Consider the following 21,296-nt stretch of genomic DNA (forward strand, 5'->3'; position numbering starts at 1 on the left):
TACTTTCGAACATTTAACTATGCACTGAAAATAGATTTAATTAACAATTCGTTTTTTTTCATTTTATCTTTTCATTAGTAATTTTAAAAATATTTCTTTGTAAAGGTTTCTGAAATGTTGCTACCTTGTAAGGAATGGAAAGGGTCTAAGTAGGATAGAATTTTTCAGCTAAAAATATTTTTTTTTAGTAAATTTTTCCTTTTGTATATACGCAAAATATAAAAAGAACCTTCAAATTAGCAAAATACAAGTTAATTTTTTATCCTGTCAGTTAGAGGCTGTAACAAAAACTAGCAAAACGAGTAAATTTTGTTGATGCCGCGGGAATGCAAGCCCAGATTATTGCATTATTTCGACTGTCATATAATTGTTTTCTTTTATCGTATTGAATAATTATTCGGAGTATTCTGAAATTTGTTTGCTCACGATGTTTTAGGTCGCACGACTTTTATACCTTTAAAGCAAAAAGCCTCTTAAACTTCGTCACAAGCAATTGTTTTTCTATATTTATAGTACACTCTTTTATATGGGTTGCTTCACTCTTCTCTCACTCTTTCTCTTCTTCCCATAAAATATCTTTTATTAACTTGCTAGACGATTTAGTTATAACTACGTACGTAATTAAAACAGTTTAAGTCTGTAAGAAAATAGATCTAGAGTTATGAGACACAATAACGTATAGCTGCATCAGTTAATTATGTTTTATTTATAGTTTTTAAGTAATTCATAAAAGATTAGATTAGCGATATAACCAATACTGTATATATAGCAACATTTATGTGCTGCTGGTTAACTCTTTTCAGGCAGAGGAACACTACGAATAATTGATCAAGTTAAACTTAGACCAATATTTTGTTTTTGGATAAATTTAATTGGGCTCTGTAGGTATCCAATAGTTACTAAATTTAAAAAATAAAGACGCTGCAGATTACAATAATAAAATAGTTGGTGAGTTTGTTACCAGACATATATATCACGTAGGTTTGTCGGAGCTGGGTTTACCGTCTTGGTGTTTTGCATGACCCGCCGAATAGAAGTGAAAGGGGCAGTTCTAACACTTTTTCTTCGCGTGCGCATAGACGCAAATTATATTCTGCATGTGCTATATATTCTTTAGTTCTTATCCATGCAACCTCGTCTTTTTATTAGTGTCCCCTCTTTTTCTCTTTGGTTTTTAATATTATTACTTTATTACGTTTATAATAATAGTCACTATACTCAAAAAGTATAAAATTATTACACATTTATAGTTCTTTTTGCTCTTATCTGATTGTAAATTATACTTGTTTTTCTTTTACTTTTTTTTAATTTTTTATTTTTGGTGGAACTCACAATTTTTTAGTGTAATAGCTCTGAGATAACTCTATTTTTATACTACTATAAAATTTACCTTTTTTTTTAGTTAAATGCCGCCCAAGTTTGATCCTGAACAAGTTAATTACGTATACATAAAGTGTATTGGTGGTCAACCTCCGCCAACCGCAAATTTGGCTCCTAAAATCGGTGCTTTTGGCATAGCTCCTAAAAAAGTAGGCGATCAAATAGCAGCAGATACCGTTTCATTTAAAGGGATCAAGTGCCATGTTGCTATAAGAATTCAAAATCGGCAGGCTACTACTTCCATTGTGCCTTCTGCTTCGGCTCTTATATTGCGTGGTACATATATATAAATTGTACCCTGTAAATTCTTTTTACTATTTTTTGTATATCTTAAAGCTTTACGAGAACCGATTCGTGATCGCAAAAAGGAAAAAAATGTTAAGCATAGCGGGAGTATCACCTTTAGTGATTTATTAAATATTGGACAGCAAATGCGGGAAAGATCACTTGCCAAAGAAATGTCCGGAACTCTGTGCGAGATTCTTGGAACTTGCCATTCTATTGGCTGTAAAGTTGATGGTTTACCTGCACCCGAAATGATCGCCAAAATTAGAAGTGGCGAATTGGATGAGTTAATTGTGAGTTACCTTTTTTCCTACTATTACTATCTATTTGTATTTATATAAGTAATTTTTTATTTTTATATATTAATTTATATAATTTTTTCGTATATTCTGCTTAAACATGCTGTAAAATTGTTATTTTAATTTTATTAATTTTTTTAAAGGGTATTAGTGTAGATTAATTATTATACTCACTATGTAGTTTTATCGTGGTTGATTTATGTTATAGCTTTTTTTGGAATAGTCTGTATAGCGTCCTGCAGTTTATGAGTATTAAGCCCTTTTTGCTTTTTAGGAGCCTTTTAGTACGTTGATAATTAATTTTTTGAGATTTTTATTATTATCCTTTTAACCCCTTCGAAGAATTTTAGTACAGTCTCATTTTATTAGTTCAGCGCTCTTAATTTTTTTCATGTTGTACTACTTAGTATTAAATAGGGTACAGTTTATATTTTGTAATTATGGTTTAATAGCTAATTTTTTAGAATCTTCATCCAAATTTATTAGTGTATACTTTACAATATTTCTTATTAATTTTTTTATATAAACTAATTAATAGTTTTCATGTAAATTTTTTAAAATGATTTTTATTAAATAATTTTACTAAATTGATTTACCTTTATATAATTTCACTTTATCCTCATATGTTTGTAAGTATAGCTAGTTTACATATTTATATTTCTATATTCATGTATTGAATTTTCATAATATATTTTTCTGTATTTGTTTGCAATTTTAGTGTACTCTGACACAATACTATTTTATTTATATAGGGAGCGGCCTAGGAAAACCTTTTAATAATATACTTAATTATTATTTGAATCTTTTACGCTTACGCACAGGAAATTATGATATTTTTATATATTTATTAAGTTTTTTCGAATAACTTTTTAGACTTAAAAACTTTCTTAGAGCTTTTATCGATTCTGTTAATTTATTAACGTTATATATGAGTTTGTATTTGCTTAGTTACTATCTTTTTAAATAGCTGTATAGTACAGGAAGACTTTTTGAACAAAATATATATTTATATCTTGAGTAGATTAATAATGTATCTTTAGCAATAAAAGGCGGCTGCATTTCAACATGGTATAATTTATATTTTTAATAAAAAACTTCTTTAAATTTATAAGGGTTTTATTGAATTAAAATTGTGTTAGATAATCAAAAAAGGGTGATAAAAAATATTTCTAAAGTGCGCTGGAAAATTGTGCAGGAGGTCGGTATTTTTGAATTTCGTTGAAACAAGAAAATACTTTTGACTAAGATGAACAAATAATAGTTTATTATTTTTATTGTCAGCTACTGGATACTTTGTGACTTATTATCTTGTTAGTTACGATTAACACTATAGACTGCTTGGTTTATAGTTTTTGTTACTCTCTAATCTTAGTAGATCGATTATTTGGGAATAACGTTTTTTTATTTTGCCTTATAAAATTCATTTAATAAAGTGTTGATTGTTTTTTAAATTAAAAAATTTTCTAAATCGCTAAATATAATCTACACTACCCGAGATGTTGGTTTATTAGTTATAATATAAGGGCGGTATCATAATACTAAATAAGGTTAAAAGCTTATTTGTGTTGGAAGCTATTGTCTTAAAGTGCTTATAAATATAAGCATAATGAGCATTGAAATAAGCTTGACTTCTTAAAAAGTTTTTAAATTAATATAGAGTTATGCAAGGTAAATGTAGCCTGACGTAGGTAACTTTGAAAAAAGCTACAATCCGTGGCATTAAGCAAACTTAAATATTAATATGCTCGTATATTATAAAATACTAATTCCGGCTTTCGTAACCAGCTCAGTTCTTTTAAGGGCACACAGTTACTTAAAAACTTCTGCAGTCACGCTTAGTTTTATGGAAAAAATAGCTTACACATTTTGGGGCAGTTGTTGTAAACCTTAACGTTGTTAGTCTTTGTAACCCCAACAAGTGCATTTTATTTCCTTTAAAAAAATTTTACTGGTTCTTTTTAGGGTTGAAGCAGTGCCTGTATCTATAGATTTGAATATTTTGTCTGTAGATTCAGGAATAGTGCTAATACTTAGTATTATATACCTGTCGATGATCCCTTTGTATCCGATCTTACTTTTATATATAACATTAGACCTAAAACTTTGTGTAAACTTGAAGTATTCTATTGCTATTCTGCATAAAAAACCTGAATAAACTTGTTCACTTAAAAGATTAAAGACTGGGAGAACTACACTTTTGAATGTACAACCCTAATTTTGTAGACAACAAAAGGCCGCAAGTCTTAAAAATAGGACATTTTTATTCGAAACTTGAAGTTAAGGTTAAAGGTTAAGTAAGTTAGGTCAGTACCAGGCAATACAGTTCAAAGGATTATTACAGCTTTTGGTCGACAAGAGCCCCAGTTGTAAAGCACTACACTGAATACAAACTTCATAAGTATCTTGGGGAAAGTTATGAATTCCAAAAAGATTTTAAATATAATAGTTATAACCCCTAATATCTACCATTCATAGTCAATTCTCAAGTTAATATTACTACTTACATTACCCTCGAGCAGTTATAACATTTAACATGAAGTGATATAGGCCATAATTAAGCTAACAAAATTTTTTGGAATTAGCGAGTACTTATAGTTTTATCACGTGATTAAGATTTTGTTTCCTTAAGTAGGGGGCCCGTGCCTCATAACTTAACTAAATAAAGCTTAGTCCGCCTAAACTATTTCTATAGATCCTCATATTTGCGTATATAAGGTAGAATACTGTATATACATATCTTTTAGCTACGACACTTATATCGCTCGGCTTAAGTGACATCTTTAACCTTTTATTTGCCCCTAGAATGCCGTTTTTTTAGCACCGGCATACTTTTATCACTACTAACCAGTCAATTATGTAAACCATGTCGGGATGGAGTGTTGTTTTATGAATTGTGTAGGTGCTCTGTAATATCAAGCGCAAACTGCTTGATCTCGATAATAATTTATTTAAGTCTTAGACTGTATTCGGATTCGGCAGATCGTCATCTTACAATAAAATTAGTACATATGTGTATAAAGGTATAAAAGAAAACTTAATTGTGCGCTTAAAGCACATCACGGACCTTCAGAAGCGTGAGCCTTACCAGGGTTCTTGCGGAAGTTCTCGAATCTCGTGGCAGTATGGATGCCTACTAATACGTCCAAAAAAAAAAAAGGAACTGAAGTTGCATTTCGAAAAAAGACTTCAAGTCATCCCAACCTCTGGTCGTCATGAAACATATCCTTCCTCACGAAAAAAGGGGCTCTGGTCATTAGTCGCTGGAGCTTGTTTTGCTGTATTTAAAGGGTGCAACTGTTGACGGTTTTTCATATCTCCATGCAACAGATGCGTAAGGTCATAATAGGGCGCTCGCATATTTTATAAAGGCGCAGTTTATTGCGCACGGGTATTGTGCTTTTAGCGCACAGCAATGGGTAGAGTGCCTGAATTGCTGCTTTGACCTTAGTCATAAGGAACTCTACGTTACCTCCAAGTTAGTGCTTATCGATGACGCTATCCAAGTACTTAGCCTAATAAAGGCCCCCTGGAATCCTAACATCTTTGAGGGTTAGAGGCGGGAGTAGCGTAATACATCTTCTTGAGATGAGGATTAGTTTGCTCTTCGTTCCATTAATGTTTACTTCCCACCGTCGACACCAGTTGATAAGGTTTCCAAATAAAACTCTGCAGGTTTGCCTTAATAACGTGGGGCTCTTTGAGGATGCGTAAACTGCTGTGTCAGCGGCATAGAGCGCAACGTGGGCGAGAGGGTTCGCAGGGAGTAAAATATCTCGCATGTACAGCGTAGCGCGAAGAATAGGGGCAAGAGCAGAGAGCCTTGCGGAACACCCGCTGTTAGTCGACGGTAAAATGGCGATGGCGGAGTCCCAACCCTCACTCGAAAGTTGTGTCCTGCATAGAAACGACGCAAATATACTGTAGAGGGCTACGGTGTGTCTGATGTACTTCGGATTTGCTATAAATCCGTAGTAAAAAGTAGAGGTGCACAGGCCTCATCTATATCGGCAAGAGGGCTGCACGAGCCGAAAAATAAGTTTTTTTTTGGTCTTTGAATTACTAATTAAGACTTTAATTAAGCCGCTTAATCTAATTTCCCTTTCTTCAGCTTGTGGCGCGATTCCTTCTAGTGTATCCCCCTAAGAAGGGATCATAACTATCCCAAAGTAGGGATTAAGAGATATACCTCACACGGAGTCCCGTCATACGACTGTCGTGGTGGAAAACCGCTAAAAACCACCGCTAGGAGAAGTAAGCCTCAAGAAGCCACCTGGAGGCCATCCAGCGAAGCCTCAAGGGGCTTTGCCTTTAAATGCTTATTAAATTTTAATGTTTACAGGTTTTTGTCACAGGAATGCAGTACTGGCTACAACATTTACTAATTTAGCGTTCACAAATTTCAAGCCAACTGCAAGTCTTAAAACCGGTGCTATCTAATATCAAAATATATTGCATTTACTTGAAACCATTCTAAATTTAGGTACACCCACTTTCAGAGAAAAGATGCTAAGATCGCGGTCTTGAAAAGAAGATTATCCGGCGCCAGTCAACTAAATAATGCACTTGAAAAAAATATGAATAATAATTGTATGAAACTGTTTACTTTAATTTTTAAACCACCGTATTAACGATGATATAAATAATATATTTGAGACTTTGTTGAAGGCATCTAAGTAGTAAGCTTTTATATATTATCCTTACAGGTTGCGTATTAACTATTATGAAATATAATTATAATAAAATACAATGACAGTTATGTCTAAATGCATATTATGTAAAGATGGGCGTTTAGCCCTTTTTTTGAATGAAAGGAACTTTTGGGCTAGACTCAGCTACTAAAAAAAAGTCTTAGCGCAAGAGAGGTGGATAAAATTTTATTTTACGCTCTCGCGGTCGGTAGTTTTAAGAGCGCCGCGTCTTTTCCTTTTAAAAAATTAACTTTGAAATCAGTGCAAAACTGAGATAAATTTGTTGTTTCATAATACTTTAAATTATCAGTTCACTTTTACGTAATATATAAAAATAGCTTCGATAGCGCACTCCAATAACTTTTTACTGAATTTACCCCTTAGAGGGCACTAAATCAAAGTCATGTTATTGAGAATGGCATCTTTATGTGTTGATTAAGACAACATGCATGAAACAGGAGAGAAAGCTTTTAATATCTACGAGTACGAAACGCAATTTCTTGGTTTTACACCGATTTCATTTGTTGATAGCGTAATTACTGCTGTAAATGATATTTTTTATGAGATAATCGAAAATGTATATAAAACTTTAGAAAAGAGGGGCTATCCTCCTGCAAAACTAACAAAAGTACTTTTATTATAGTTCGTGTGACTGTAGCTACCTTCTTATTTCATTCCTCTAAGGAACTAAGTGAAGTCTTAGCTATTATCTATGTCACCATCAATGAAGAATTCGACATTTTTGAGATGTATTGTTATCGAAATATTTTTGAAATTCCGGAATTCATAATTATACCTTCCGATCAGGTTATTACTTTAACTTGATTTTTATGTTATTCACGTCTCACCTTTGTTTAAATTCTTTAGTGTATAGAAGTTAGCGATCAAGAAAAGAATTTAAATCTTTTAAATCTTGATAAGGTTATTACTGATATGGAAAACCGGATCCAAGCTATTAGTAAGGTAGTTATACTTTACAACTATTTAATAGTTTTTTCAGGTTTCATAACATGATCATACAGGCTAATAAACAACTATTATTAAGTGTCAACTCGCTTGATCTTAAACTTAGAAATCTAGAGGGAGTTGATACAGTGGTGGAAAACATAGTTAAAGAATGCTCAATAAACTATGGTAGCCTCTAATATTTACTAAGTTTGGATATTCTTTCTTTAATATGCTGTTTATATTATGACTACATTTTACTTTTATCAACGAGGCTGTAATTTTTCTGAACAAGTGGCTTATGTCTGCGATAATACCGTTTTGTTGGCCAATAAAGTAGTGGAGTTGTTCAACAAGAGTAATTTCTGTCTTCATACCCAAAAAAATTTTGAGGACATTTTTCACAAATCAAAAAACCATATTAACATCCCTTCTCTTACGGTACTTTTATTTTTATTTCGTAACAAAGTTAGTTAACTTTTTTAATATGAATAGACAGTGGAGGGGACTTTAAATTGTTAATAGCAAGTAAACTCTGCACTTGTAGATAATGAAGTATAGAGCTCAAATAATCTGCAATACAAATTAATAATAAAAACCTATTAATTTTTATATAATAATCCTCATCCTACTAACAATAAGCTTTGAATTTCTATTATAATCTTTCACATTCTTTTTCACTATTTAAGTAAGGATATACAGGCTTTACTTTTTATGCTTAATAGAAATACTAAGAACTAATTAGAAGGACCTTTGTGTTAATATGAGGGTTAAACAAAAAACAAAGCACGGCAATTTAACATATAAAATAGTCTACACAACTTTATAACTGACTTTTGCCGGCGTTGCCCACCAACAAAGCATCTAACAGCTTTCCGTCAATGCTTTTATTCACAGAAGGGACAAGTATTTGCGAAGCAGTACTTTCAACGCTATCTAAGATATTATTAACCATTACGTTAGAAAGATTACCGCCATCCAAAAGATTATGTGTGCCAGCCTTAACTTCATTTTGTGCTTTTATATTAAAGAGATTATTATTATTATTATTATTATTATTATTATTATTATTATTATTATTATAAAAGTTTTCCTTTTTCATATTAAAATTAACAGAAGTACAGTTGTTATCTGTATTATTATCAGAAACATTATTACCGAGGGCGCTTTGGATACTCTCTGTAGAAGTGAGGTTAAGATTTTCTGTCGTTATAATATTGGTATTAAGCGAAGGTATTCCGACGGGGTTTAGATTTATATTAGTTTGGACAGTAGCAGGATTCTCTATTGTTGGGGAAGTTAATTGATCGGAGAAGAAATTTTCGCTAGCGAGCGTCTTTGCACTAGTTTCCTGACTAGTAAACAACTGATCCTTAGCTAAAACAGAGTCAATGACAGACAGCTGCTCTAAAGCCGTTTTGTTTTCAATTTTTTGTATAGGTACCGAACGGTTTGGTGTTACATTAGAAATTAGTATGTTGGAAGAGAGATTTGTAGGCAAAGCGAGTTGTGGAACAAATGGATCTGGACGTTGAATTGAAGTATTACCAACGAGAAGGTCATAACTTTCAGTAGGTACAGGTGGGCATAGCAACGGATTGTTAAAAGATGCCCTATTCAGACTAACATTTTTTTTTTCTACTAGAACGTCACCACAAAGCTGAGAATTCAAAGTATTATTCACAAAATTATTAGCGGCTTCGCCGTTAAAGTTAGGGTTTATATTTCCGTTATTCAAAGGAGATATGTTTGCTGTTTGACAAAAGTTTGAATTGAACGTTTTAAGATTTAAAGTCTCACTGGTCAACGACGGCATGCTCAAATTGGTTAATCTGAAATCACAAATTTAAGATAAAGCAACTATATATATAACCAAATTTTATAAAACCTATCCAGAGTAAGGTCTCCATTAGAGTTAGACTGCATTTCAGTGTAAAGAAGCATTTCATTTTCGGGGACTGAAACTGGATAGATATAATTTCTTTGGTTTAATGGGCTAATGTCCACAAACTCATGATTACACAAGTAGTTGGGTGTGTTCTTATTGCAATAAAGCCCGTAATTAAGGTCAAATTCGCCATGTTTTATTTTAATATGTTGATGAAGAGCGTGATTAGAAGCATATTTTCTTTCGCAGTTCCTTATAGGACAACGCACATTTCGATTTAGCTCAGAAAATGTACGTCTTTTTCTCCGTTTAGGTTTATAACTGTTTGGTATATCCTTAGAGTTCCTAGTTTCAGTGTGCAAACTCTCGTCGCTGTTATTTTCTATATTAGAAAATGAATCGTTAAGAATGTTATAATATCTTTTTTTTAAGTTAATAGTAGACTTGACTTCATCTGTCGGAAGTGGATTAGTATTTTCTTCGGTCCTTTTTTGAGTTTTGCTTTCTTCAAAATTATTAGATTTATTAAGTTTGTTACAATTAGTGATAATAGTACTACAGTCATTACTATGCGCACTATTGTGCTCGTTGTCTATGCCCTTGGAAGCCTTAGCTTTTTTTGCGTCACTGTGTTGGTTGCAGCAAGCTTCTAGCTGACAAGGCGAAGGGCAACCAGGTGAATTTTTACACAGCGTTTCCTTTGCATCTCTCAACAGTAAATCGTCACTACACAACTCTAACAATGAGGGTAGCTCAGAAGAATCATGGGATTGAGATTCATTAACTTTAAAAGATAAGTTTGAAATAGCGTTGTCTTTTAGGTAGCCGCTTATGTACGGAGACGATGGTACACTGGCAGTCTGTTGTGACAATAAGGTTAAAGCCTCTTGACTGGAGCCGATACGGGAAGAAACAAGCTTTGGGCTTAAATCCACATTTTGCATAATGTACACTTATAGCATTTAATTTATTTGCGATGTTATAAAGTCAGTTGGTTATTTTACAATATTAAATTTGCGAAACGAAGCCTTTAAATCTCAGCTAATCTTTTTAGAAAGCGGAAAAAAAATTGAACCAATAAGTATTAGGTAAACTATGATGCCAACTCCACACTAACATATAAGGTAAGCACCGCTTAAACTTTTTTCTTTCACCTACAAGTTTGGAAATATATAAAAGTATTTTTTGAAGGTAATTGCCTAGTGGTTGTATTTTAATTATGTTTTCCATTTATGCATCATTGGCGTTATTTCTTAACTATTGGTGCATTTATCCTTAAGGCAACCATTAGATTCATTACAAATTCTTTATACTTACTCCTTCCAATTTTTTATCTGAAAAATAAAAAAAGTAATAGGCTTTGAGGGATTTTAACTATAAAGTTAAGTACAAAGCAAGGATCAATTATTTGATAACTTCTGAAGGTTTTATAAATTCTTTAAAAACTTATTTAAAGTTAATAAGTAACCACACAAGTAACCATACAAGTAATCAACAAAGATGTTTAATCTTTACCAGGTAAAACATTTTTTTTTACTATGATATCAATCAATTAAAATGCGATAAATAATTCTACCAACTTTTAAAAAAAATTTATATATCCCTATAAATATTAATCGCTAAAAAAAGTTTCCCTTATAACCGGTCTCCTCTAATTAAATTTTTACTTTATATATAATTTAATAAGCTGGTTACCTAACGCATTAAAATAACGCTATGCTATAATAGGTTACCATTTATTAGAAAACCTTTTTATTCAAATATTTGTGTAATAATGTAATAAGTACTTGATACGTACGAGAGGTTGTCTCCTCCATTTTTACAGTCTCCGAATATATATGATTAAAATGTCATAATGGAGAGATCTACGAAAAGGCATCTTTTGGAGTCAACTAATTGTTAATAAATAACTTTAGTTGAAGTTTACAAGTTTTACAGTATATCTTAATCATTGCACAATCCTTACGAAGGAAGTAAAGAAAGTTTCATTTATAATTCTATAGATTTTTGATTTTTTAATGGCCCTTGGTTAATTAAAATTTTTAAATTTTTATTAGACATTTGTGAAACTTATACGTAAGTAATTATAATGAAACCTTTACGCCCAAGTTTGCTCCATACTTGGGTGTTGCAGTACTTTTTAAGCAGAATTAAAATTATTATACGCGGTTTAATCATGACTTTAATAATACTAGTTAGCAAAACTTTTATTTTAACCAAATTTTGAATAAGTAAATAAAGATTCAATAGTTTTTAGTACTAAAAAAAAAAATAAAGTAGAAATAACAGTTTTTTGTCTATAATTATCATGTGGCCAAGCTTTAAGTAAGGGGTCACCTGCAGGTGGGTCCTTAGGGGCTTGAAAAACTAAGTACTGGGAGTTGGCACCCTATATAGCGTTCAATAAGTAAAAGGAGGTATTGTGCTTACTTTATTGTATGTTTTTTATGCGATGTTCATCCAGGGTGTTAAGGCCACACGTTCTTTGGATAAGCTATAGACCTCTTCTAAACAAGTACTGGCTATAAAATATCGTTGTTAATAATCTCAGCTAAACTGTCCAGCTTTGTTTATAAAAGCACTCACATTTAACCATTTTTACAATGCCAAAAAGTAGGGCAAAATACTAATCATAAGTAGGTAAATTCGCGACGTGCCAGTCGTAAGGGTCAATACTAAAGTCATCGTTGTTAAATTCCAAAGAGTTACTCAATAAGTTTCCATATTTAACTGCTCATACAATCATCCTCCTATAAGTCCTACAAAATAGTACTTAAGAAAGAATGAATTGATTGCCTCAAAACCCCTAGCAAACAGATCCGTTAGCCCTTCAGCCTTTTTATATTGAGTGGTTCAAACTTGGGTTGCCGTGCTATATATATCCTATATGGTAAACTTTCTTGCTCAAAATAGTAGAATGAAAATATTAGGTTCCCCAAGTAACTAATGTTAACTACCACTTTTGGCCTGCGTAGCTGTTAGTATTTTACAGCTGAAAGGGTAATAATGCAAATAAAAAACTAGACTCCACCAGAGTACAAGGAAAAATTGCAGTAAACTAATCTACGGCTCTTACAATAGTGAAAAAAATGAATACACAAGATAAATAATATGCTAATACGAATTAGATGCAAGAAGAAAAATGCTAGTAAAACCCCTCAAGGTGTGTTAAAAAAAACCATAATGGTTACTAAATCGAGTATTAACTTTATAAACTCGAAGGCTATCCCTACAAATACTATTAGGTCAAGTTTTTCTTACAAAACTTTGCTCCCAGCAAAAAAATAGTTAATGAACTTTCAATAGTTTGTCTCTCACTTTATATTATATATACTGAGAGCGACCATAATTTAACAGCCTTTTTTTTAAAGAATGGAGAAATTATATTAATCAGAACTTTTCCTTTGCGGTGCCGGCCCTTCCTTCTGTCTTCATGCAATTAACATCTTTTAAAAAAGCTCATAATTAAGCTATTAACAGTTAGCCTAAAGGGGATTAAAAAATGATTACAGTTTCCTTCAGAAGTTTGTAAACGCGCCTAAATAGTGATAACTTTAACACTTAATAATTTAACAGGTTGAAACAAAGCAAGTATTAAACCTGAAAGGCCGTCTTTCCTTAAAAAACTCAATACAACCTCATTAAGTTTATAATAAGAGTGATTAAACTTAAAACACAGTAAAAAGACGGTCGTACTTAAACCGGTTCAAACTTACTGACACAGTTATCAAATTCTACTAAATTAGTTATTTAAATTTTTTTTTAAAAAAAGGACCGATTTTGTTTTTAAAATAGTTTCGCTCTCTCGGTACTGCTTCCCGAAAAAAAAATTTTTTAAAAATAGCTGAAAATATATTACTAATTTATTCTACGCATATAAAAACAAAAAAGTTATTAACACTAAAATCGGTATCCGAAAAATTAAAAAACAAGCCTACTTTTTATTTAATGAATATAAGAATTTAATGAAATTTATTAGTACGTTTCTACTGTTGCTACCTGTTTTTAAACGAGATTCAGTTGCCCGTTGAGCAGTACATCTTTGACAAGACCATACTGCAGTAAGTACGTATCCCCTGCATCCACAGAGATGTATTCGCTACAAAAAGAGGGCATTAAACTACTCACGAAAGTAAATCTTAACTAAAGAAATATGAGTATAACACAACTCTGTGGAAATCTGCAGATCTTCAAGTCTTTCTCTAAAGCTTACAAAAACGTGGCGATCGAGGGACGGTTTTGGTACTTTTATGAATTAATAAACAGAAGGTGCTGAAGGGAGTAAGTAACAAGATGAGAAGAACCCATCTCAATGTCGTCGTTGGACAGAGCAATGTCTTGATACCTCTCTGGCAGAAAAGACAAGAACGACTGCATAAAGTGCCCAAAAACTAGATCTACATATCTAAAATAAAATATAACTTATAAAGAAAAGATCAAGCTTTAAAGCTTAACTTTATAAAAAAAAGAAAAGGTAAGCAAATTTAATAGAAAATAAGTGAAAATAATTTAATTCTCTTTAAATTCAATTTGAGCTTTACTTAAGTTAATAAAAAATTCTTAGGAGTCTACAAGTAAACGAGACAAACGGGCCTTAAACACTTGTCTCTATATATTTAAAAAGCCTTTAATTAAGTAAATAATACCTTTTGCAATAAGAAAATTCATCTGGAGACAGTCTCTGGCGCATTTTCTTTGACTTAATAGTAAAAGCGGGAAAACTTTCCATCTAAAAATAAATTTAAGTGGTTAATAATTGGAAAAATTTGATTTTCTCGGTAAGGCAAGATAGCGATTTAAAAAACGCTACCTTAAACATTCTTGTCCTCATATAACTTTTCAACAAATAATTAATGCGATCTACTTCAATATAACCTATTTGTGAGCGTAATAAAGCAACTGGATCATCTAAGTTAATTAAGGCCAAATTCTCTTCCTCGATGAGGACAATTTTTATATATAAAAAGGAAATAAATTAATAAATTTTAAATAAACCAATCACCAATATTATTGTTTTAATTTTAAACGAACTTTAATTATATTTTATGTTATAATAGTAAAGCACCACTGTACAGTATAAAGGAGAAATAACAAGTTTTGCACTATAAAAAACTAAATAATAGATAGGTGAACTTAAAGCCTTCAAAACTTTTATAGAAAATTAGTTAGACAAGAGCTAGACTTCACAAAAAATAATTTAATTAAAAACTAGTTACGAAAAATGTGAACTCACAAAGATTCTACTGTTTTAAAAGTCGCTTTAAAAAAACGTGAGGGAGTTCATGAAAGAATTTGTATTATATAATATAACAATGACTTAGTACGGTCTACAAAAAAAAAGTACTACAACAGAAATTGTTGTACGAAATACGGTTACTAAAGCACTTCAAGGAAGTAGGCTTAGTAAAGCTTTACTCTTCTTATATTTTTTTTTAATTTTACAAAGAAAAAAGTTAGAAAGGTTTTAAAAATATACCTGATTTTCCAAGGTTTCTGTCAAACTCACAACCAAAAAATCTTCATAGGGTAGCAGTTCTGGAGAACATTTTTCGTTTATGACTGCCTGCAGGCAAAATAAGAGTCTGTCTAATTTTTAAGTAAGTATAATAACTTGTTTCAGTTTTACTACGAAGTCCTCATAATCTAGTAATAGTTCATCATTAATTTCAGTAGGCAACATGGATTGATACTAGTTCCAAATTTTTCACCAGCTAAAACTTACGATTCCTTAAAAACCAAAGCATATGACAAAGCTTAGCGAATGGCAGACCTATAAGCGTATCCGTCGCGTTTCGTGGTAAACGAGTTTAACCTTTGCGCGCCGTTACGCTTTGTGTTTTTATTTGCACTTTATTTTGTTTATGGCTAACTATTTCTATTTCAAAGGGCGGCCAGATTATTTTCTTAAAATTTAGCAGAAATTTGAATTAAGTTTAGTAACTTTTTAGGCCTCTGTGAATAAAAAATCAAATTATTAAAAATTTTAACATAGAATCTTTATGGGTTGTGCCGGTCATTGTCCCCGACGGTATAAAAACAATTTTTTTATCTTTCTATCTGAGACTTAACTCAAATAATGGCCGTAACATATAATTTTTTATATTATTACTTTTTTTTAAGTTGTTGCTGTTAGAATAGAGACTATAAAGTGTCTGACATTCTTAAATATTTTTATCGCGAGTTGCTCGTACAAGAGGCGTTATATCTTCCCCAGCTGTGATGTTTGCTTGATATTGCATCGTAGTATCAGGAGTAGCTTTGGTAAGTTGTTGCCTTGAAAAATCTTCATTAAACTTTAAGAGATATTAAAGGGGGTGTTTAGCAATATTAAAGAGTATGCCTTCAATATATACTGTCTACTAGATCTTAAGATTTCCTCCGTTGTAAAATTAAGTTTGGTGCGATCATCCTTTGTTGAATCAGTTAATTAAAAAAGAAAAGTACAACTAAGATGCCCCATGGTTTTAAATGTTTTAAAAAATCTGACTTAAAATTTACTTTTTGCGTTTTAAAAGGTCACTTTACTTATTTATTAATGCATAATAGTAGGTGCTCCGTTTACGTCATTCAGCAAACTTTTTATTTCGTTTATAATTAACGAGATGACCATAAAAAATTAGCGGGAGTTGTAAATTGCTCTTTATAAGTTCGTTTTCTTTAAATAACCTGGTCCCGCTCTTTTTCCGAAGAACTTGGGCGACTCACTACCACTCAAAAAAAGCAAGTAGCCTTCTGGAAGGGTAAAGTACCATTATTACGGACACGTAAAACACCTTCTCATAACTTTTCTTCAAGTAAAAATAATTGTTTTAAATATTAATTATATTAATCTGAACTAGCAAAAACTAGTAAATAACAAATAAACCTTAAAGTAATCTGCGTTGTAAGTATCAAGGGCCATAATAGCGCTTTAACATTTTATTTAATAGTTGTAAACTTTTTGAAAAGTCTGTAACGATATTTTAAGCTAATAAAAAAAATCCATTAAGAGTACATAATATAGACAGCTCTTATACATTATGACTCTTTTTGTTAGAGAAAATGATTTTTTTTGTGCATTTTATAGTAATAATTATAACAAAATTTTAGACAAGTATATATTAACTGTTGTCTGGGAAGAATTAAAGTATCAGTTTTCCAATGAGCACATTGAAAATGTTTTAACAAGCTTGAAACCTCTTGTAAAATTATTTAAGTTAAAGATGAGATGTGTATATACACTTTAATTTAGTTATAATTACTACCACCTAGTTCCTAGACTTGCTGCGTAACAAATTAAATGAGCTTTAATGGAGTATTCTCATACATATTGCAGAAAATTCTTAAGTTACGAACTCCCAATTTACTAAGATGACTAGAAAAACTTGAAACTTTATACCAAAAATTTTTAAGTATAAATTAATAAGCTATGTAATATAGACTTTATTTTTCCAATTATTAATTGGGTTCCCTAAAGGGCCTTCGCATTAAACTTGAAGCGTGGTCATTTTAGGTTGAGTATCGAAACCTAACAGGTGCTCTGACTTTTGTACAATATTCAATTGCTAACCACTTTTCTTTATTAGCTTAAAATTAAATCTTTAATTTGTTATTCACCAGTATTCATAATATAGCTTGACATTTGTAAGTAAATATAATTATTTTTTAAAAGATAAATTAATATATGTTTTTTTTTAGTGTGGTATTGTCACCTTCTGTTTGTTCGGACTTTTTTATTAGTTACTGAATCATCTTAAACTGTTTTTGATGGAGAAAAAGAGGAGAAACGATCATTTTTTTCGAGGGAATTTATACATTTAGGAAGTAATAATCCTAAAGTGAGAGATGAAGCAGGTGCAAAGTGGTTTAATGTACCACGTGGTGACTCACGTGTTTTACCGGGGTAAACAACGATTCCTATCCTGAAGGATGCGTTTTATCCTGTTTATATTTAAGCGGTACTTTACTCTATATGCTACTTTTACTTTAAGCTTGATAAAAGAGGAACGACTGCAAAAGTTTTTATTTAGTGCATTCGTAAATGCAGAGGCGCAGCATTACATATACTGGAGGTTACGCTTCTGCTTCACTTTTCTGTTCACTCGTCGGAAGGCATATACAACGCCAGCAGAACAATTGGCAAGTATTAAATTGTAAGTCGCAACCTTAAATAATTATAACCAGTTAATTTCACGTTACTTTAACACTACATAAAAAGGACCTGTGAAAAAGCAGCATACTCTATGTATGCACTCAAAGGGCCTACATACGCAAGTACAACCGCAACAGTTATCGATGCAAGCTCCTATTTAGTAACACTAAGACTTAATCGTTAAATTTTGGTCTCCCGTATTACCGCCTTGTAGATCGTCGTATAACAAAGTTGTTTCTAAAAATTCCCCGTGTTTCTCATTTAGCTTGGTTGGTTGAACTTTAATGGCTGAAATCGGTTTGTTTTTAACTAAAAACTCTTCATCACGCAAAACCTTAATGTAAAATATACATTTTTTAGTATATAAGCTTAAGGACCCTTATAAGCTTTCTAAATATTTTAATTTAATTGATTAGAGCAATGAAAAAAAAAATTACTTACTTTTCCGTCCACCATAAGTCTTTGATAGCGCTGGGGCACACCTGTTCCCTCAAAAATTTTATATTTAAGTTCATTTACTCTAACGTTTTCATTAACAAAGTTATATATCGCTTGTTGTTTATCACAGTAGTTAACTCTAATTTTCATTTTTAAATCCTTGCTTCAGAACTGCGGTTACCTATATTGTAAACATCTAAATTAGATAAATTATTTAGGTATATATTGAACCTGTTATTAATTAATTTAGTACCCGTGTATAGATAAGTATTTTATACCATACGCCTACAAACTAATTCTTTTTATGAAATAGCATCTACTAAATTTCGCTTTAGTCAAGAAGGCGAACGCGCTTACTATAATATTGCAAACCGCTAACCACAGGAAGATTTCAAGTGCGTCTTGCAAGCTAATAATTGACTAGTGCATCACTATCTGCAGCTTTGTTATTTAGGTGTAGGCTTAAGTAATTAATAGTTCCTTTTCCGCTTCCCTGCTTCTACAGAATTGACATAATAATTGAGGCAATTAAATCATATTAACATCGATATCCTTTGGAATGCTTAATCTGGTGCTTTATAGCCGTTAGTGCTTATTATTGTCACAAGACACAGTTCAAAGTTCTTCCTGAGGTTAGTTTGCGTAATTAAAATACCGCGTACGCGACTTTTCACAGAATTAGTTATTAAAACCTAATTTTAGATGCCACCAATTTTTTTGCAAACTAAAATACGAAATTAAAAAAATATTAAATATGAACATTCGCACCCGTCTTTAAAATGTGAAATAAAATTTTTCAGCTTTTAAATAAACTATCTATTGCGGTAAAACTTATACAACTACTTATAAAATTTATAAAGTTAAGTGAATAGCCTCGATATCTATGTTATAGTTCTCATTTAAAAAGTTATAAAGTTAACTCTGGTTACCATAATAGGCAAAGAACCAGCGAATAGTTAAGCTTGCTTAAGTGCTGTGTATAAAATAGTTTAAAATTATTAAACTTACTAAATTAAGCTACTTTTAAAATTAAGCCACGTCAGTTGTAACTTACAATCCTCAAATGAGGTCATATATCCTTCAAATATACCAGTACATACTAGTCATGAATACGGATATTGATTTAATTGAGCTCTATTTTAAAAGAGCATAATTTAGCATGCGTCTTCAGCTTTAATTTTTTTGGTCGTATTTATTTTAGTTGCGACCAATGCATTTTCTGAACCATCCATAATTATATTAGCTTTTTTAGCACGTACACAGCTACTTAAGTCTACCTTGAGAAATTATCTGTTTGTTTACCTCTGCATCTTATAGCATCTTTCCTTTACTTCTTCAAGTTCCTTTTTTACCTTCTGTTTCTAGTTTCTTAATTCTATTATTTTTTTTATGATTTTATTATCTTAGCTCTTAAGGAGTTTAATTGCGGGCGCTTATCATCTCCAGAAAACCCTAAAACCTTGGGATCATAACAAAGTTAAGAACAATGTGACTTGCAAACTAAAGGTTGTAATTTCGATTTCCACCAACGCAGCTCTTTTATTCGTCTTTAACAGTTGCACGGTTAACCCCAATTTCTAACAGACGGTTTCTGTCCTCCCCCCGCCAACACCTTATACATTTTCTCTATTAAATAATCTTATAGCTGGGGTGATATTCTTATTGTTGTTTTTTACTTGCGAGCGTCACTAATGGTTATTAGAAAGTTTTGTAAATGTCATTATTTATTATAAACTTTATTCCATATACTAAAACGTTTTCACTATTTAAAAATTATAACTTGCGCAATTTGATTTTAAATTATACAGTGCTTCCTATAGTTAATTTCTTTTAAACCAAACGGCTAATCACTAACAAAATATTTTTTATTTATGCCAGGTTTATATACTTAACATATGCATAAAAAAAAAATTAAGTTAAATTGTTCCCTCAGAGATAGGCAACTAAAGGAGAGCACATATCCACTAAAAGAACTCCTTCAATAAATCGAGAATCTGTAACGCACCAAGTAGTAGCGCCACTTCAATGAAGATAGCTCGAGGTTGCGTATAAGTATTTAGTAGATAAAGTATGTATACAACTTTATGTAATATGAGACAATGAAAGGAACAAACAGAATCCGAGCAGTAATTTAACTGGCGTTTCATTGTAAGATTATTCTCTTGAAAAAAAAATCTACTCTCCTCAATGCCAATTTATACGTTTTGGTTTCATCTATGTAAATGGGGCCCTTTAGTATTCTTTTAATGTTAAATTTAAGTTATAGCGCAGGCAAACGTCTTTTGTGAGACGATGTTTAAAAAAATTAGCCTTTCAGTTAAAAATACTGTTGGGCAAAATAGACCACGGCGATCAACCCTTCGTTCCTTATAACCCCTCACTCTGATATTAGTTAATAGCCTTTTTACAGTGTATATTATGCTAACACAATTTAATAACACCAATAGCTGAGGGACGAGAACGAAAAGGATAGGAGTTATTTTATTTAAATTTTTTTTTAGGCAGACATAACTACGGCTAGTCTTCGCAAGAGACTTTAAGCCGCTTGAATTGAATTCACCTCTTCTGTAAATGAATTAGAACACGAGTGCCCAAGCCGTTTACACATCTTTACAAAGTCAAAAAGCATTTCCATTTATGTATATTTGTTTAGATTAAATTTAAGATTGCTTGAATTAAACATAAATAAATTTGGTCCCCATTAAAAGATGTGTCAGAACATTATTCCTACCTTAAAATTGCGTTTATTTTAGAAATATTAGTTTGGTGTTTTTCATTGCTTCATCTTTGAATATTATTCTGTGTGATTTACTTTTAGCTGTGTATTTGTAGGTTGTTTGCGTATATGTTAGTGTTTGCACTTTTTAACGCAATGAACAGCCCCCGATAGCGGGTAATTATCCATTTTACTGACTATTAAAGGTATTTCCAGAGCTTACTCATAAACGATGGTTATGTCACTCTAGCCTAAAAAATTAACTTTTTATTTGCCTCTTTACAAAATAACTAAGTAGAATTTAAAAGTGAGCGAGGCGTTTTTAAACCATCACTCGACTTATAAAAGAAAATATTATGTACCGAAGGTTTTCAAGTTTGTGTAATTCGTTTAGAGAAAAATTTTTTTCTTCTCTTAGTGAAAGCCATTGCTATTTCTTTCTCTCAATGATAGCTAAGAATATATTTTTAAATTCAGTTTGGAGAAAAACCAATGGATATTAGGAGTTCAATAAGTTAAATATTTA

The 21,296-nt window shown here is 31.5% G+C and overlaps 3 protein-coding genes and 2 long non-coding RNA genes across 6 annotated transcripts; 3 read left to right on the plus strand and 2 right to left on the minus strand.

Moving 5' to 3' along the window:
• The first annotated feature begins 1,386 nt into the window (after positions 1-1,386).
• Positions 1,387-2,786, plus strand: LOC135121711 (large ribosomal subunit protein uL11-like). Its single transcript, XM_064045994.1, has 3 exons — positions 1,387-1,656; positions 1,717-1,958; positions 2,717-2,786. Exons 1-3 carry the CDS (start codon positions 1,407-1,409, stop codon positions 2,726-2,728), a joined length of 504 nt encoding a protein of 167 aa, XP_063902064.1. The 5' UTR covers positions 1,387-1,406; the 3' UTR covers positions 2,729-2,786.
• Positions 2,787-7,693: 4,907 nt separating this feature from the next.
• LOC135121705 (uncharacterized) lies at positions 7,694-8,171 on the plus strand. The gene is made up of 3 exons (XR_010279094.1): positions 7,694-7,786; positions 7,872-8,038; positions 8,093-8,171. It is a non-coding gene; the product is annotated as an uncharacterized LOC135121705 (long non-coding RNA).
• Positions 8,172-8,420: 249 nt separating this feature from the next.
• LOC135121713 (putative uncharacterized protein DDB_G0282133) lies at positions 8,421-10,429 on the minus strand. Its single transcript, XM_064045996.1, has 3 exons — positions 9,486-10,429; positions 8,756-9,429; positions 8,421-8,533 (listed from the first exon to the last, which is right to left on the minus strand). The coding sequence occupies exons 1-3, from the start codon at positions 10,427-10,429 to the stop codon at positions 8,421-8,423; spliced, it is 1,731 nt and encodes a 576-aa protein (XP_063902066.1).
• Positions 10,430-13,460: 3,031 nt separating this feature from the next.
• Positions 13,461-15,193, minus strand: LOC135121726 (DNA replication complex GINS protein SLD5-like). Of its 2 annotated transcripts, none has more exons than XM_064046010.1 (7): positions 15,097-15,193; positions 14,962-15,048; positions 14,296-14,384; positions 14,132-14,214; positions 13,790-13,890; positions 13,655-13,730; positions 13,461-13,584 (listed from the first exon to the last, which is right to left on the minus strand). In XM_064046010.1, exons 3-7 carry the CDS (start codon positions 14,314-14,316, stop codon positions 13,491-13,493), a joined length of 375 nt encoding a protein of 124 aa, XP_063902080.1. In that variant the 5' UTR covers positions 14,317-14,384; positions 14,962-15,048; positions 15,097-15,193; the 3' UTR covers positions 13,461-13,490. The 2 variants fall into 2 exon arrangements, with proteins under 2 accessions (XP_063902080.1, XP_063902079.1); XM_064046009.1 differs by having other exon boundaries at positions 14,296-14,421.
• A 2,006-nt stretch (positions 15,194-17,199) lies between these two features.
• On the plus strand, positions 17,200-17,762 carry LOC135121700 (uncharacterized). Its single transcript, XR_010279090.1, has 3 exons — positions 17,200-17,422; positions 17,495-17,617; positions 17,683-17,762. It is a non-coding gene; the product is annotated as an uncharacterized LOC135121700 (long non-coding RNA).
• Positions 17,763-21,296: the final 3,534 nt, after the last annotated feature.

The sequence above is a fragment of the Zophobas morio genome, unplaced genomic scaffold, assembly GCF_036711695.1.
Source record: "Zophobas morio isolate AGI-343-1 ecotype UQ-CSIRO unplaced genomic scaffold, CSIRO_AGI_Zmor_V1 ptg000673l, whole genome shotgun sequence".
Lineage (NCBI taxonomy): Eukaryota > Metazoa > Arthropoda > Insecta > Coleoptera > Tenebrionidae > Zophobas > Zophobas morio.

Excerpts from the sequence above, each read along its gene's own strand:
- LOC135121711 (XM_064045994.1), top strand. The coding sequence starts at position 1,407 with ATGCCGCCCAAGTTTGATCCTGAACAAGTTAATTACGTATACATAAAG. Across the intron at positions 1,657-1,716 it reads TTCGGCTCTTATATTGCGTG|CTTTACGAGAACCGATTCGT; the intron begins GTACATATATAT and ends TATATCTTAAAG.
- LOC135121726 (XM_064046009.1), bottom strand. The coding sequence starts at position 15,165 with ATGTTGCCTACTGAAATTAATGATGAACTATTACTAGATTATGAGGAC. Across the intron at positions 14,215-14,295 it reads TGAGGACAAGAATGTTTAAG|ATGGAAAGTTTTCCCGCTTT; the intron begins GTAGCGTTTTTT and ends ATTTATTTTTAG. Across the intron at positions 13,731-13,789 it reads CAACGACGACATTGAGATGG|TACCAAAACCGTCCCTCGAT; the intron begins GTTCTTCTCATC and ends AATTCATAAAAG.
- LOC135121713 (XM_064045996.1), bottom strand. The coding sequence starts at position 10,429 with ATGCAAAATGTGGATTTAAGCCCAAAGCTTGTTTCTTCCCGTATCGGC. Across the intron at positions 9,430-9,485 it reads GGAGACCTTACTCTGGATAG|ATTAACCAATTTGAGCATGC; the intron begins GTTTTATAAAAT and ends TTGTGATTTCAG. Across the intron at positions 8,534-8,755 it reads GAGTATCCAAAGCGCCCTCG|ATAGCGTTGAAAGTACTGCT; the intron begins GTAATAATGTTT and ends ATAATATCTTAG.